The sequence below is a fragment of the Triticum urartu genome, chromosome 3, assembly GCF_003073215.2.
Source record: "Triticum urartu cultivar G1812 chromosome 3, Tu2.1, whole genome shotgun sequence".
Classification (NCBI taxonomy): Eukaryota; Viridiplantae; Streptophyta; class Magnoliopsida; order Poales; family Poaceae; genus Triticum; species Triticum urartu.
In genome coordinates, this window is record NC_053024.1 from 372007616 (window position 1) to 372024306 (window position 16691).

Here is a 16691-nt window from a genome sequence, read left to right on the forward strand (position 1 = left end):
AACTGCTAAAAATTCTTTTTCAGTAGTGGCATAATTTCTCTGGGCATTGTCTACAGTTTTACTAGCATATTCAATAACATTTAATTTTTTATCAACTCTTTTCCCTAGAACAGCACCTACAGCATAATTGCTAGCAGCACACATAATTTAAAAAGGTAAATTCCAATCAGGTGGTTGAACGATAGGTGCAGAGATTAATGCTTTCTTAAGTATTTCAAATGCTTCTACACAATCATCATCAAAGAAAATGGTATATCTTTTTGTAATAAATTAGTCAGAGGCCGAGAAATTTTTGAGAAGTCCTTAATGAACCTCCTATAAAAGTCGGCATGGCCAAGGAAACTTATACCTTTGATGTCCTTGGGACACGGCATCTTTTCAATAGGATCAACTTTAGCTTTATCAACTTCAATGCCCCTTTCAGAAATTTTATGCCCCAAGACAATACCTTCATTAACCATAAAGTGGCACTTCTTCCAATTCAAGACAAGGTTAGTTTCTTCACATCTCTGCAAAACTCAATCAAGGTTGCTCAAGCAATCATCAAAAGAGGATCCACAAACGGAGAAATCGTCCATGAAAACCTCACAAATCTTTTCACAAAAATCAGAGAATATAGCCATCATGCATCTTTGAAAGGTAGCATGTGCATTACATAAACCAAAAGGCATACGTCTATAAGCAAAAGTACTGAAAGGGCAAGAAAAAGTGCTCTTTGATTGATCATCAGCTGACACAGGTATTTGAGAGAAACCAGAATATCCATCTAGAAAGCAAAAATGTGTATGTTTGGATAATCTTTCTAGCATTTGATCAATAAAAGGTAAGGGGTAATGATCTTTTTTAGTAGCCTTATTTAATTTGTGGAAATCAATTACCATCTTATAACTTGTAATAATTCTTTGCGGAATCAACTCATCTTTATCATTAAGAACAACAGTAATACCTCCCTTCTTAGGGACACAATGGACAGGACTTACCCACTGACTATCAGCAATGGGATAAATTATACCTGCCTCAAGGAGCTTTAGTATTTCTTTTCTTACCACTTCTTTCATCTTAGGATTCAGCCGTCGTTGGTGATCAATAACTGGTTTGGCATCTTTCTCCAAATTTATTTTGTGTTGACATAGAGTGGGACTAATGCCCTTAAGATCATCAAGAGTATATCCAATAGCAGCACGGTGCTTCTTCAGAGTTTTCAATAATTTTTCTTCCTCCTTCTCTGAAAGGTTAGCACTAATAATGACAGGATATATCTTCTTTTCATCAAGATAAGCATATTTAAGAGTATCGGGCAGTGGTTTAAGCTCAAACACGGGATCACCCTTGGGTGGAGGAGGATCCCCTAAGATTTCAACAGGCAAGTTGTGTTTCAGAATAGGTCCCTGTTTAAAGAACAGTTCATCTATTTCCCTTCTTTCATTCATAAACATATCATTTTCATGGTCTAGCAAATATTGTTCTAAAGGATCACTAGGAGGTACGACAATAGAAGCAAGACCAATAATTTCATCTTTACTAGGCAGTTCCTCTTCACGGTGTTGTTATGAAATTTAGAGAAGTTGAACTTATGAGACATGTCACCTAAACCAATAGTAACAACATCCTTTTCGCAGTCTACCCTAGCATTAACAGTGCTTAAGAAGGGTCTACCAAATATAATGGGACAAAAGCTATCTTGTGGGAAATCAAGAACAAGAAAATCAGCAGGATATTTAGTTTTCCCACACAAGACTTCAACATCTCTAACAATCCCAATTGGTACAATAGTATCTCTATTGGCAAGTTTAATTGTGACATCAATATCTTCTAACTCAGCAGGTGCAATATCATGCATAATTTCTTTGTATAAGTCAATAGGTATTGCACTAGCACTAGCACCCATATCACACAAGCCATGATAACAATGATCTCCTATTTTAACAGAAATAACAGGCATGCCTACCACAGGTCTATGTTTATCTTTGGGACAAGGTTTAGCAATTCAAACAGTTTCATCACAGAAATAAATAACATACCCATCAATATTATCATCCAAGAGGTCCTTAACAATAGCAATATTAGGTTCAACTTTAACTTGCTCAAGAGGTGTATAGGTTCTAATATTGCTTTTACGAACCACAGTTGAAGCTTTAGCATGATCTTTTATCCTGACAGGAAAAGGTGGTTTCTCAACATAAGCAGTAGGAACAATAAGATCATTATAAGTGATAGTCTTTTCTTCAACTTTAATAGGTGCAGCTACTTTTACTTCTATGGGAGGATGATATTTAAACCACTTCTCCTTAGGGAAATCAACATGAGTAGCAAAAGATTCACAGAAAGAAGCTACTATCTCAGAGTTAAGTCCATATTTAGTGCTAAATTTATAGAAAACATCGGTATCCATAAAAGATTTAACACAATCAAACTTAGGTGTAATACCTGACTCCTTACCTTCATCAAGATCCCAATCTCCAGAGTTGCATTTAATTCTTTCCAATAAATCCCATTTGAATTCAATAGTCTTCATCATAAAAGAGCCAACACAAGAAGTATCGAGCATGGTGCGGTTGTTATCAGAAAGCCAAGCATAAATTTTTTGGATAATCATTTCTCATGGGAGCTCATGATTGGGGCATGAATATAACATTCATTTAAGCCTCCCCCAAGCTTGAGCGATGCTTTCTCCTTCGCGAGGCTAAAAATTATATATATAATTGTGATCACGATGAACAAGATGCATAGGATAAAACTTCTGATGAAATTCCAATTTCAATCGTTTGTAGTTCCATGATCCCATATCATCACATAGCCTATACCATGTCAATGCAACTCCCTTCAAAGATAAAGGGAATACCTTCTTCTTGATAACATCATCGGGCATACCTGCAAGCTTAAATAATCCACAAACTTCATCCACATATATTAGGTGCTCATCAGGATGTAATGTTCCATCTCCTGCAAAAGGATTAGCTAGCAGTTTTTCTATCATACCCGAAGGAATTTCAAAGTAGACATTTTCATTTTTAGTAGGTTCAGTAGGTTGAGTAGGTTGAGGAGAAACTCTTTGCTCTACTGGTCGAGGTGAAGATACCCCGAACAAGGCCCCTCAAAGGATTACTTTCCATAGTAACAAGTGACAGTAAATTTCAGCACACTATATAAATTTTTTCTTACCAAATTCCACCTGCCAAAGGCGCTTCACTCCCCGGCAACGGCGCTAGAAAAGAGTCTTGATGACCCACAAGTATAGGGGATCTATCGTAGTCCTTTCGATAAGTAAGAGTGTCGAACCCAACGAGGAGCAGAAGGAAATGATAAGCGGTTTTCGGCAAGGTATTCTCTGCAAGCACTGAAATTATAGGTAATAGATAGTTTTGTGATAAGATAATTTGTAACGAGCAACAAGTAACAAAAGTAAATAAAGTGCAGCAAGGTGGCCCAATCCTTTTTGTAGCAAAGGATAAGCCTGGACAAACTCTTATATAGAAGAAAGCGCTCCCGAGGACACATGAGGATTATCGTCAAGCTAGTTTTCATCACATTCATATGATTCGTGTTCGGTACTTTGATAATTTGATATGTGGGTGGACCGGTGCTTGGGTTCTGTCCTTACTTGGACAAGAATCCCACTTATGATTAACTCCTATTGCAAGCATTTGCAACTACAAAAGAAGTATTAAGGTAAACCTAACCATAGCATGAAACATATGGATCCAAATCAGCCCCTTACGAAGCAACGCATAAACTAGGGTTTAAGCTTCTGTCACTCTAGCAACCCATCATCTACTTATTACTTCCCAATGCCTTCCTCTAGGCCCAAATAATGGTGAAGTGTCATGTAGTCGACGTTCACATAACACCACTAGAGGAGAGACAACATACATCTCATCAAAATATCGAACGAATACCAAATTCACATGACTACTAATAACAAGACTTCTCCCATGTCCTCAGGAACAAACGTAACTACTCACAAAGCATATTCATGTTCGTAATCAGAGGGGTATTAATATGCATATACGATCTGAACATATGATCTTCCACCAAATAAACCGGCTAGCATCAACTACAAGGAGTAATCAACACTACTAGCACCTACAGGTACCAATCCCAGACTTAGAGACAAGAATTGGATACAAGAGATGAACTAGGGTTTGAGAGGAGATGGTGCTGGTGAAGATGTTGATGGAGATTGGCCCCCTCCCGATGAGAGGAGCGTTGGTGATGATGGCGATGATTTCCCCCTCCCGGAGGGAAGTGTCCCGGCAGAACAGCTCTCGCCAGAGCCCTAGATTGGTTCCGCCAAGGTTCCGCCTCGTGGCGGCGGAGTCTCGTCCCGAAAGCTTGCTTATGATTTTTTCGGACGAAAGACTTCATATAGCAGAAGATGGGCACGGAGGGCCACCAGGGGGCCCACGAGGCAGGGGGTGCGCCCAGGGGTAGGGCGCGCCCCCCACCCTCGTGGCCAGGTGTGGGCCCCCTCTGGTATTTTCTCGCTCAGTATTTTTTATTATTCCAAAAAATAACTTCCGTGGAGTTTCAGGACTTTTGGAGTTGTGCAGAATAGGTCTCTAATATTTGCTCCTTTTCCAGCCCAGAATTCCAGCTGCCGGCATCTCCCTCTTATGTAAACCTTGTAAAATAAGAGAGAATAGGCATAAGTATTGTGACATAATGTGTAATAACAACCCATAATGCAATAAATATCGATATAAAAGCATGATGCAAAATGGACGTATCAGCGCGGCGGCTATGGCCCTGGCGCGGGCGACGGTGCTCGGCGCCCCTCTCTCCGGAGCCCTCAACTTGGGCGTAAAAGGGCAACGGATACCCAGGAGGTGGCCGCTCATACCACGGCCGCGACACTACCGGCCTCACGACTATCTCGCGATGATGGGATCGCCTCTTCTTCGGTGGGAGTAGCTCGGGCTCGTTGAGGGGAGTCTTGCCCTTCTCCGCGGCCGAGAACCTCTGTATCGATGCCATGACCGCGCCAGCAAGCAGTGGAACAAGGAAGAAGAAGGAGCGGGAGAAGCAAAGGAAGGGATGGATTACGGGGCCTCCGCCCCCCAGTTCCCATTTATAGCCAAGGGGAGGCCAACCGCTGGCATCCACGATCTAAGGTAATAATGATCTTTTCTGCATGCAGCAGGCACTCGTCAAGTCGGGCAGTTGCCGAGACAGTGTGGGAGGCGGAGACGCCCATGTCCAATCAGTCGCCACACGCCAACCGTGGCCACAGGCTGTTGGGGCCTGCGGCGCTCCGCACTTGCCCTTTGGCTTCGCCTCGAAGCCAAGCCCGAGCGCGCCTTGGGCCCGGGGGCTACTATCGGCGTTCTGGGAACGGGGGTCCCCAGACTTGCCACCACCATGGAGAGAAAGGGATCAGCTCATCCAGATCATCCCCAACCACACAAGTTCACCAAGCACAAGAACACCTCTCCTCAGGAGGTTGTTCTTCCCTTGTAACTGTTCATCCTCAGCCCAAGAGGCAATCCACCACACCACATTGAAGTAGGGTATTACACCACAATGGTGGCCCGAACCAGTATAAATTGTGTGTCTCTTGTTCTTCGGGTTCGTCGAGCTAGGCCGTGAGATCATACGGAGTGCAAGCTATAAGAGGGAGAGCTCTTTGTGCGCACCCCGGTGTTCGAACCTCAAGGGTTTTGCCGGAACCCGAAATCCGACAGACTCAACATTAGTCATAAAGAACTCACATGCTTATTGCAAAAATCTATTAGTCATCGAAACAAAGTACTACGCGCATGCTCCTAGGGGGATAGATTGGTAGAAAAAGATCATCGCTCGTCCCCGACCGCCACTCGTAAGGAAGACAATCAATAAATACCTCATGCTCCGACTTCATCACATAACAGTTCATCATACGTGCATGCTACGGGAATCATAAACTTCAACACAAGTATTTATACAATCCACAACTACCCACTAGCATGACACTAATATCACCATCTTTATATCGCAAAACTATTGCAAAGAATCAAACATATCATATTCAGTGATCTACAAGTTTTATGTAGGATTTTATGACTAACCATATGAATGACCAGTTCCTGTCATCTCTCTAAATAGATATAAGTGAAGCAAGAGAGTTTAATTCTTTCTACAAAAGATATGCCCACGCTCTAACAAATATAAGTGAAGCAAAAGAGCATTCTACAAATGGCGGTTTTCTATGTGTAGGGAAACAGGCAATCCAAACTTCAAATGATATAAGTGAAGCACATGAAGCATTCTATAAAGCCATACTCAAAAGATATAAGTGAAGTGCAATGAGCATTCTATAAATCAACCAAGGACTATCTCATACCAGCATGGTGCATAAAAGAAAAGTGAAAACTAAATGCAAAAGACGCTCCAAGATTTACGCATATCACATGAATGAAACGAATCCGAAAACATGCCGATACTTGTTGAAGAAAGATGGGATGCCTTCCGGGGCATCCCCAAGCTTAGACGCTTGAGTATCCTTGAATATTTACTTGGGGTGCCTTGGGCATCCCCAAGCTTGAGATCTTGTATCTCCTCCTTCTCCTCACATCGAGACCTCCTCGTTCTTCGAACACTTCATCCACACAGAACTCAACAGAAAGCTCGGTAAGATCCATTAGTATAATAAAGCAAATCACTACTCTAAGTATTGTTGCAAACCAATTCATATTTATTTTTGCATTGTAGCTACTGTAATATAACTTTTCCATGGCTTAATCCACTTTTAGAAATCGATAGTTTCATCAAAACAAGCAAACTATGCATCAAAAACAGAATCTGTCTTAAACAGGACAGTCTGTAATAATCTGAACATTCACCATACCTCTGGTACTCCACAAATTCTGAAATAATTAGGAAAAATAAAAAATTTGTATAGAAAGATAGTGCAAAAAATTTCAGAACCGTTTGAAGTTCCAGTAAAAATGTAAAATCGCGCACTACAGCCAAAGTTTCTGTTCTGCACCGCACAAACCAGCAAGCAATGTAAACATCCTAAAGGCAAATCTTGGCACATTATTTTTATAATACAATGAAATTGTACAAGGGGATAATTATTTTTGTTGAAAAGTTTCTGTAATCAAGATTCACAAAGTTTCCATGAGCATGAACAAAGTTCAAGGAGTTCCCCCACTTCAACAATGCTTGTCTCTCTCACTTCCACTTTCCTTTTTGAAAAGTTTTGGGTTCCCCTCTTTATTTTTTATATTTTTTTAACTATATAAAAGCACTCAACATAAATAAATGACTCTCTAAAACTTCCGGGTTGTCTCCCTAGCAGCGCTTTTTTAAAGCTATTAAGCTAGGCATATAGTGCTCAAGTAATGGATCCACCCGGATCCCAAGGTATATCAAAGTCAATTTTTATTAACAATGATTTGTGATTTAGTAGTGAGCACAAAGTAACATATATCATGCAACAACGAAGTCTAACTCTCTTCCTATGCATCGGCATGTCATAGAAAAACAATTCATGCACACATAGTAAAGGCCAATGCATAGTATAAACAGTTTCTTGCAATTTTATCATATTGGAAACATGGAGAGGCGGAGATGTAGTTCTTCTCTCATAATAATTGCAAGTAGGAGAAGCAAGCACATGCATATTATATCTATCAAAAACATCATGTGTAGTAGTAAAACGCAACCCATCAATATAATCCTTAATAAGAGCAAACTTCTCCGATATAGTGTAGCCGGGAGAATTCAAAAAGATAATAGGACTATCATGCATGGGTGCAATAGCAACAATTTCATGTTTAACATAAGGAACTATAGCAAGTTCATCTCCGTAAGCATAATTCATATTGTCATTTTGGCCACAAGCATAGCAAGCATCATCAAAAAGGGATATTTCAAAAGAATCAACGGGATCATAACAATCATCATAGCAACCATCCTTCGGTAAGCATGAAGGGAAATTAAACAATGTATGAGTTGAAGAGTTACTCTCATTAGAAGGTGGGCATGGGTAGCTAATTCACTCTTCCTTCTTTTGTTCTTCGCTCTCCTCGTCATCTTTTTTCATCCAATGAGCTCACAGTTTCATCAATTTCTTCTTCCATAGACTCCTGCAAAATATTAGTCTCTTCTTGGGCAGCGGAGACTTTCTCAATAAATTCATCAATATCATAATTGTATTTATAATTCTCATAGCAATATTTAAGGATAGCTAATTTTTCAGGTCTATAAACTGAATCATCAAAATCTTCAAACTCTTTAAACAAAGATTCAATTTCATAAGCACCCATAAAAGCAACGAATTCTTCTATTTGTTCCACATCATAATAACCATATATACCATTAGTATAAGAAGCCAAGGTTTCATTATCATTAAATTCACATGAAAAGGGCAGGTATGGAGCCTTCATCCTAGAGCAACAAGTATAATCATATCTCAAGCATAGTTGCCGAGCATACCAATGCAACATATAAATTTGATCCCATAATAGTTTTCCTTTTTGAGTCAAGCGATAATCCCTAAAGTATTCACGTTGATCCAACGTTACTCCCATTATAAAGTTGAATGGGGTTTTCTCGAAATTATCAAAGTAGTACATAATATCTTTCACATAATGAGCATCGAGGGTTTTAGGAGGTTCCCCATCTCCATGAGTAGCAAGTAAACCTAATTTTTTTTGGTATTTCGTGTTCCATATCCATAACTAAAGATAGAGAACAACTTAGAACAGCAAATAAAAATTACTTAGTAATAAAGCAAACAAGCGCACACGAGAATATTCACCCCATGCTATAACTCCCCGGCAACGGCGCCAGAAAAAGGTCTTGATAACCCACAAGTATAGGGGATCAATTGTAGTCTCTTTCGATAAGTAAGAATGTCGAACCCAACGAGGAGCTAAAGGTAGAACAAATATTCCCTCAAGTTCTATCGACCACTGATACAACTCTACGCACGCTTAACGTTCGCTTTACCTAGAACAAGTATGAAACTAGAAGTACTTTGTAGGTGTTTTTGGATAGGTTTGCAAGATAATAAAGAGCGCGTAAATAAAAAGTAGGGGTTGTTTAGATAAAGAAGCAATAAAGTTAGTATAGCGAGTGTGGAAAAGTGGTGGTAGGAGTTGCGAAATTGTCCCTGAGCAATTGACTACTTTACTAGACCGATAGTAAGTTTTATGTGGGAGAGGCCACTGCTACCATGTCATCCCTGACTTGGAATTCTATGCACTTATGATTGGAACTATTAGCAAGCATCCGCAACTACTAACGTTCATTAAGGTAAAACCCAACCATAGCATTAAGATATATTGGTCCCCCTTCAATCTAGTATGCAACAATTTCTATGCTAGGTTGAAGCTTCTGTCACTCTTGCCCTCCAATACGTAGTCCTATCAACATACAACTAACCCTATAGTGTGATCCACGCGCGCGCTCATATGATGGGCACCAAAGGACAACAACATAACCACAAGCAAATTAAACCAATCATAGCGATTCACCAATTACCAATAGAACACCGAAAATCTACTCGGACGTCATAGGATGGCAACACATCATTGGATAATAATATGAAGTATAAAGCACCATGTTCAAGTTGGTACAGCAGGTTGCGGGAGAGTGGATCGTTGTAGATAGATGGGGGAAGGTGATGGAGATGTTAGTGAAGATGACGGAGGTGTTGGTGTAGATCACTGTCACACGATGATGGCCCTGGCGGCGTTCCGGCGCCACCGGGAGAGAGGGGGAGACCCCCCTCCTTCTTCTTCTTCCTTGACCTTCCCCCTAGATTGGAGAAGGGTTTCCCCTCTGGTCCATGGCCTCCATGACGGCGGAGGGGCGAGAGCCCCTTCAAGATTGGATCTGTCTCTCTGTCTCTCTCTGTTTTCGCGTTCCAGATTCTGGCCTTTCACCGTTTCTCAAATTTCCAGAGATCCGTAATTTCGATTGGGCTGAAATTTTAACAAAATCTCTATCTGGATATTGGCTTTCTTGTGGCGAAAGAAGGGCACCAACCGCCTTACGGGGTGGACACGAGGGACCAGGGCGCGCCTGACCCTCTGGGGGGCGCCCCCTGCCTCGTGGCCCCCTCAGGCATCGTCTCGCGTTGACTCTTCTTCCCAAAAATTATATATATTCCAAAAAAAATCTCCGTCAGATTTTATCCCGTTTGGACTCCGTTTGATATTGATTTTCTGTGAAACAAAAAACATGCAACAAACAGGAACTGACACTGGGCATTGGATCAATATGTTAGTCCCAAAAATAGTATAAAAAGTTGCAAAAAGTATATAAAAGTTGTAGAATATTGGCATGGAACAATAAAAAATTATAGATACGAATGAGACGTATCAGCGCTCGGTCATCCGGGCGTTGTAGAGTGTCAGACGTCTAGTGTCTTCCGGTCGTCCGGCCGCTGTAGACTCCGCAGCTCCGTCTTCTTCCGTTTTCGCTTCCACGCTTTCCTCGCGGATGGTGTAGTTGTACACTTACGCTCGCACTCCTTCTCGATGTCCATAGCGTTCCAATATGCACACGAGTGAAGTGTCAAGTAGTATACCATCCTCAAAGGGATCAAGTAAGCACGTGCAAAAGAGATGATTCATAGAATACTTTTTATATATGTGAAGTAGATGTCGCACGAATCACTTGTCAAACAAGCTCTTGACATGATATGTTCATAGGATACTCCGCGTCATCTTTCTTACAAGTGAGAGCGGCAACACAGCACTGCAAACGAGGGCCTCTGTACTATATGTGTTCACTATTGTGCGTGTATGTTTCACAAAGACCTGGGATAGGGGTGCACGGGCCGACAATTGCCGAGGCAGCTCGGCCGAAAGATCCCACGATGGCAGCCAAACAGCAGTGTGATTGGCCAAAGGCTTATTTGCCACAGCCAACCAAGTTTGTTTTTTTTTTTTGAAGAAAGCCATCATGGCAATTTTTATTGATCTAGAATCACAGTTACATCATCAGCTAGAACAGCACGAGTAAAATCTGGCTCCCAAGAACGGTTCCCCTCACTGATCTAGCCAAATTATGGGCTGCTCTATTTGCCACGCCCGACCAAGTTTGTTAACAACAACGGAGTGACATCTTTAGTTTGCAGATCACGTTTGCCAAATTTCTGAACCCCAGATGCCGTTACCTCTTTTTCTTTTACTTTACAAAATGCCAAATCACCGCTTTGGTCGGTGCAGCTAGTGGTGTCAGCCGGACGGCCACCTATGTGCCGATTCATCTCTTGATTCTCTTCTGCCGACTCCTGATGCAAATCGTGTGCATGAGGCAAAGGCCGAAGGGACAATGCAGCAATGCGTTATGAGACTTTTGCCCAGATGTTTGCAAGCACGATGGCAAAAACCATGGCCATGAGAAGAAGAAAAGGATGCAAATGGTGCTGATGTAAAAAAAAAATGGCAAAGCATATATGAAACGGTGCATCTATTATTTTGCCATCCTGGGTCACAAAGCACATGCAATCGATCTCGACAAAACTGAATCTGGCATAAGCGTTCTACCATTTGAATCAACTGGGAGGTGCCAGTAGTAATCAGCGGCTGTTACACGCACGCATGTGGCAGTAAACCAATGTTGTTACAATCTTACACACACGCAGCAACGAATCAGTTAGCTACCGATTTCTGTATACCTTCTTCCGTGATGAAGAATCACCGCACCAACAACCAGATTTGCTGGCTGATGGTGAGATGGTAACAAACATCTACCAATTTGGCTCTTAACTTAAATGTGCTGTGCACTACGATCTCAATGCACCCCGTGAGTATCTCCACAAACTGGCTGCTAAGACCAGTGCACCAGCCATGCCAGCCAAAATCTGCAGAGTGGGCGAGAATTATCAAAATGATCGCATTTTGGGTGAAAAATTTAACTGAGAGAATTGCATGCCATGGTAAATACAATATCTAACCTTGGCATCTCTGCTAAATCCACCAGAACTCCAACTAACCACCGATATCAACGAATTCCAACGAGATGACTTGGGCATAAGGATTACTACCGTGTACTGTTTTTTACATGGGAAAGATATCACCCTTCGCAAGGCCATTTGCATGGCCTGTGGTGTCAAAGCTTCTCTAACTTTTACACGTCCCTCATCTTGAACCTGCGCAAAACAGAAAGTAAGCACTCAACAACACGTCATTTCAAATATACAATTTAAACTAGAGGAAAGTAAGGCTGAAAAATATATGTTCTGGTGATGATCGGTAATATCTGTAAAATATGAAGGCACGTCCCTCTGCTGATAATATGTTTTGTAAGCCAGCAAATAACAGGAGAAACATGAACTCAATAACAGATAGAAAGCTTCACACTACCATGAAGGTGGATCCAACATCTCCTGAATAAATCCTTGATTGATAGCTCCGCAGAATTCGATCCAACCAGTAATAATTTTCCTGCAGTTTCACAAGAAAAAAACTGTAAATATAAAGTGCCAAACCATATCAGCATTAATATTTACATAAAGAAAACTCCCACTAAACCTGCAATCCGTTTTCATGCACTCTTTGTTCAATTTCTAGGATGGTCGTAAATATTAAAATGCCAAACCATATCAGGATTATAAGTACATAAAGAAAACTTCAACTAAACCTGCAATCCGTTTTCATGGGCTCTTTGTTCAATTTCTAGGATGGTCCATACATCTTCTTCAGAAGGGCCTTCTGTCTGTAGATATGATATCTCTTCCAGAACAAAATCAACCTGAAAAAATTCTGAGTGTCAACTCCGAACTGAAGCCTCTTATAACAAGACTACATAATTTTAACCAGAAAGTCAATAAATCATACGAGCCTAGATGACATGTCTGGATCGCATGAGAAATTCACACTTATGTCTCCACGAACATCTCCACTTCTAGAAGGTTTGTTGCCACCTAAGAAGACACCTACATTAACTGAGTAGACCTGCAAAATGAAAAATATATTATACATACTAAACTCTAAATGCTGCAGTCCATGTTGGAAGGGAATAATCAATCCAGATGGTCTTTGCTTGCCCAGGATATTTTACCTGTCCATATTTGAAGCGGAGTACTTGCATGATTTTTGTTTCAAGAAGTTTACTTAGAAATCCAACATAGTGAATATCCTCCGTCTTCGCATAGAGCAGAATATAGTGTAAGATCGAGGTTAGGTTTTGAAACAAACTATTACAGTATTATATTATTTCAAGGGCTGCATACCATCATTGTGCTCTTTAGAACCACTGGAAACCCTAGTTGGACGAAGCACTGAGCTTCAACCATAGGGCTGCGGACAACTTCTCTGCAAAACAAAAAAAAAACAGTTCAGGGTAAGATTACTAGTGTTTGGCAGGATAATTTCTGGAAAAGGAAAAAAGAAACTGTGTGGTTGCTACACCCTGCACGTGTGCAACTGATATAATTAGTGCAAGGAAAAAAAAACAGCAGCAAACCTAATTATGGTTTCCGGAAACTTGAAGGGCAATCCCTTTAGATCCTCACGACTAAGTGGCTGAACTGTATCCTGTACCTTCGGTATCCCACCCTACAAAAAAAGAAGAGTCCATCAGCATTACAAGGGTTTGGCATCTACTTTGTAACAATCAGAAGAGGAACAGAACATACCAGGTACTCCAATATCAGTGGGATTGAGATGTCTGGGTCTATGTTTCCAACTACTACAACGGTAAAAGCTGATGGATCCTTGAAGCAACTGTTGAAATATTCACATGCTCTGATTGGATTCACTTTCTTCAAATCACTTATTCTAATTGGCTGCATAATGGAGCTTGTAAATTTAAATTTAAATAAAGAAATAATAGGAAGAAAGCATTGGGAACTTATCAGTGTTCAGCTTATTCAGGTGTACCTTAAAGAAGTAGGAGTTCCCATAATTTATTTCCCGTGAACGATTTGCAAATGCAGTGTAAGGATCTCTTTCCTGAGCATAGATAGCTTCCTCCGCCATTTGCATGACTATTTTTACTTCTTCCTCCCTTGGCTCCACCTTTGTTGTAAATAGTTGGTAGACAAGCTGTATTTCAGAAGGCAGTCAAGGATAAGCATAGACCCACTTTTCACAGATACAAGTGATATGATTGCTATGTGTATAGTGCCGTCAGCATGTTCCTGTAAATTAGAACACACTTTATGCTCAATTAAGAATGCTTGAAGATAGGCAAACCTGTAAACCAGTCTCAAGATCTGAAGGTGAACAATCGCCAGAAAATGATCTCATGTACGCCCCAACTTTTGTACCAACTTCAGCTCTCTTGCCAGCAAGCATGTCCATCAAGACAGAAGGTCTGTAGCCAAAAATACCAATTTCTCCTGCTATTGTCGAGCCCATTGTGCATGAAGTATATTCATCTTCAGATAATTCGGACAGACCACCATAGGCAAACCCAGTAAAAACAACCTTCATATAGTTTAACATATAAAAAGAATGAAACATGTCCTTATCACAAAGTAACCAAAGGTAAATGACAACTGCAACAACAACAACAACAACAACAACAACAACGACAACAACAACAACAAAGCCTTTAGTCCCAGACAAGTTGGGGTAGGCTAGAGCTGAAACCCATACGATCTAGAAACCAACTCATGGTTCTGGCATGTAGATAGCTAACTTCCACACACCCCTGTCCATGGCTAGTTCTTTGGTGTTATTTCAGTCCTTCAGATCTCTGTTTACGGACTCCTCCCATGTCAAGTTTGGTCCGCCCCGACCGCTCTTGACATTATCAGCACGCTTTAGCCGTCCGCTATGCACTTCTGGAGGCCTGCGCTAAACATGCCCAAACCATCTCAGACGATGTTGAACCAGCTTCTCTTTAATTGGTGCTGCCCCAACTCTATCCCATATATCATCATTCCGGACGGGTCCTTTCTTGTGTGGCCACACATCCATCTCAACATGCGCATCTCCGCTACACCCAACTGTTAAACATGTCGCCTTTTAGTCGGCCAACACTCAACGCCATATAACATTGCGGGTCGAATCGCCGTCCTATAGAACCTGCCTTTTAGCTGTTGTGGCACTCTCTTGTCACAAAGACTGCCAGAAGCTTGGCGCCACTTCATCCATCCAGCTTGCTCTCACATCTTCATTGATATCACTATCCTTCTACAACATTGACCCCAAATATCGAAAGGCGTCATTCGAGGTACCACCTGCCCAACAAGGCTAACCTCCTCCCCATGCCTAGTAGTACTGAAATCACACCTCATGTAATAAAACCTTTTGATTCCAAGATTTGTCTCCTAACTTTCTATTAACCCCCGTCCTGACTATCATCGACTAGCATCACATCATCCGCAAATAGCATACACCATGTATGATAATGTTGTGACAAGTGTTCGAACAAGGGATGGCGACACTGATGACTTCTCATTTAAAATAGGACTGCACCAAGGGTCAGCCTTGAACACTTATCGTTTTTGCTTTGGTGATGGGTGAGGTCACAATGGATGTATAAGGAGATGTCCCATGTCCTTGATGAGGGTAATGTACTTTGTTGGGACTTTGTATTTCTCCAAGGCCCACCAGATGACATTCTGCGATATCTTATCGTAGGCCTTCTCTAAGTCAATGAACACCATATGCAGGCCCTTCTTTTGCTCCCTATATCTCTCCATAAGTTGTCGTACCAAGAAAATGGCCTCCATGGTCGACCTCCCAGACATGAAACCAAACTGATTTTTGGTCACGCTTGTCATTCTTCTTAAGCGGTGCTCAAATACTCTCTCCCATAGCTTCATTGTATGGCTCATCAGCTTAATTCCACAGTGATTAGTACAACTTTGAACATCCCCCTTGTTCTTGAAGATTAGTACTAATATACTCCGCCTCCATTCTTCTGGCGTCTTGTTTGCCTGAAAAATGAGGTTGAAAAGCTTAGTTAGCCATACTATCATTATGTCTCCGAGGCCTCTCCACACCTCAATGGGGATACAATCAGGGCTCAACGCCTTGCCACCTTTCATCCTTTTTAAAGCCTCACTGACCTCGGACTCCTAGATTCGCCGCACAAAACGTCTGCTGGTATCATCAAAGAAGTCGTCCAGTTCAATGGTAGAGCTCTCATTCTCACCATTGAACAGCTTGCCGAAGTACTCCCATCATCTATGCTTAATCTCCTCGTCCTTCCCCAGAAGCTAATTTTGCTTCGTCCTTGATGCATTTGACTTGGTCAACATCTCTTGTCTTCCTCGCTTGGATCTTGGCCATCTTATAGATGCTCCTTTCGCCTTCCTTCATGTCTAAGCGCCAGTAGAGGTCCTCATACGCCCGACCCCTTGCTTCACTCAAAGCTCGCTTTGCGGCCTTGCCACCATTCATCCTTTTTAAAGCCTCCCTGACCTCGAACTCCTAGATTCGCCGCACAAAACATCTGCTGGTATCATCAAAAGGAGTCGTCCAGTTCAATGGTAGAGCTCTCATTCTCACCATTGAACAGCTTGTCGAAGTACCCCGTCATCTATGCTTAATCTCCTCGTCCTTCCCCAGAAGCAAATTTGCTTCATCCTTGATGCATTTGACTTGGTCGGACATCTCTTGTCTTCCTCGCTTGGATCTTGGCCATCTCATAGATGTTCCTTCCGCCTTCCTTGGTGTCTAAGCGCCAGTAGAGGTCCTCGCACGCCCGACCCCTTGCTTCACTCAAAGCTCGCTTTGCGGCCTTCTTTGCCACCTTGTACTTCTCTATGTTGTCTGCACTCCTACCCAAATGCAAGT

The 16691-nt window shown here is 41.6% G+C and overlaps 1 protein-coding gene across 2 annotated transcripts in view; it reads right to left on the reverse strand.

The window, feature by feature from the left end:
- Window positions 1–11391: 11391 nt before the first annotated feature.
- LOC125544017 (zinc protease PQQL-like) overlaps window positions 11392–16691 on the reverse strand; it is a 30088-nt gene continuing 24788 nt past the window's right edge. The window contains exons 11-21 of one of the 2 annotated variants that reach the window (XM_048707539.1): window positions 14136–14369; window positions 13821–13985; window positions 13577–13726; window positions 13405–13496; window positions 13172–13253; window positions 13000–13083; window positions 12777–12893; window positions 12580–12690; window positions 12303–12383; window positions 11894–12088; window positions 11392–11800 (exon numbers count right to left, since the gene is read on the reverse strand). In XM_048707539.1, the coding sequence (XP_048563496.1) occupies window positions 11723–11800; window positions 11894–12088; window positions 12303–12383; window positions 12580–12690; window positions 12777–12893; window positions 13000–13083; window positions 13172–13253; window positions 13405–13496; window positions 13577–13726; window positions 13821–13985; window positions 14136–14369 (1389 nt within the window). In that variant the 3' untranslated portion in view covers window positions 11392–11722. Of the gene's footprint in view, window positions 11801–11893; window positions 12089–12302; window positions 12384–12579; window positions 12691–12776; window positions 12894–12999; window positions 13084–13171; window positions 13254–13404; window positions 13497–13576; window positions 13727–13820; window positions 13986–14135; window positions 14370–16691 lie in introns of those variants that run through there. The other variant, XR_007299240.1, reaches the window with a different exon arrangement.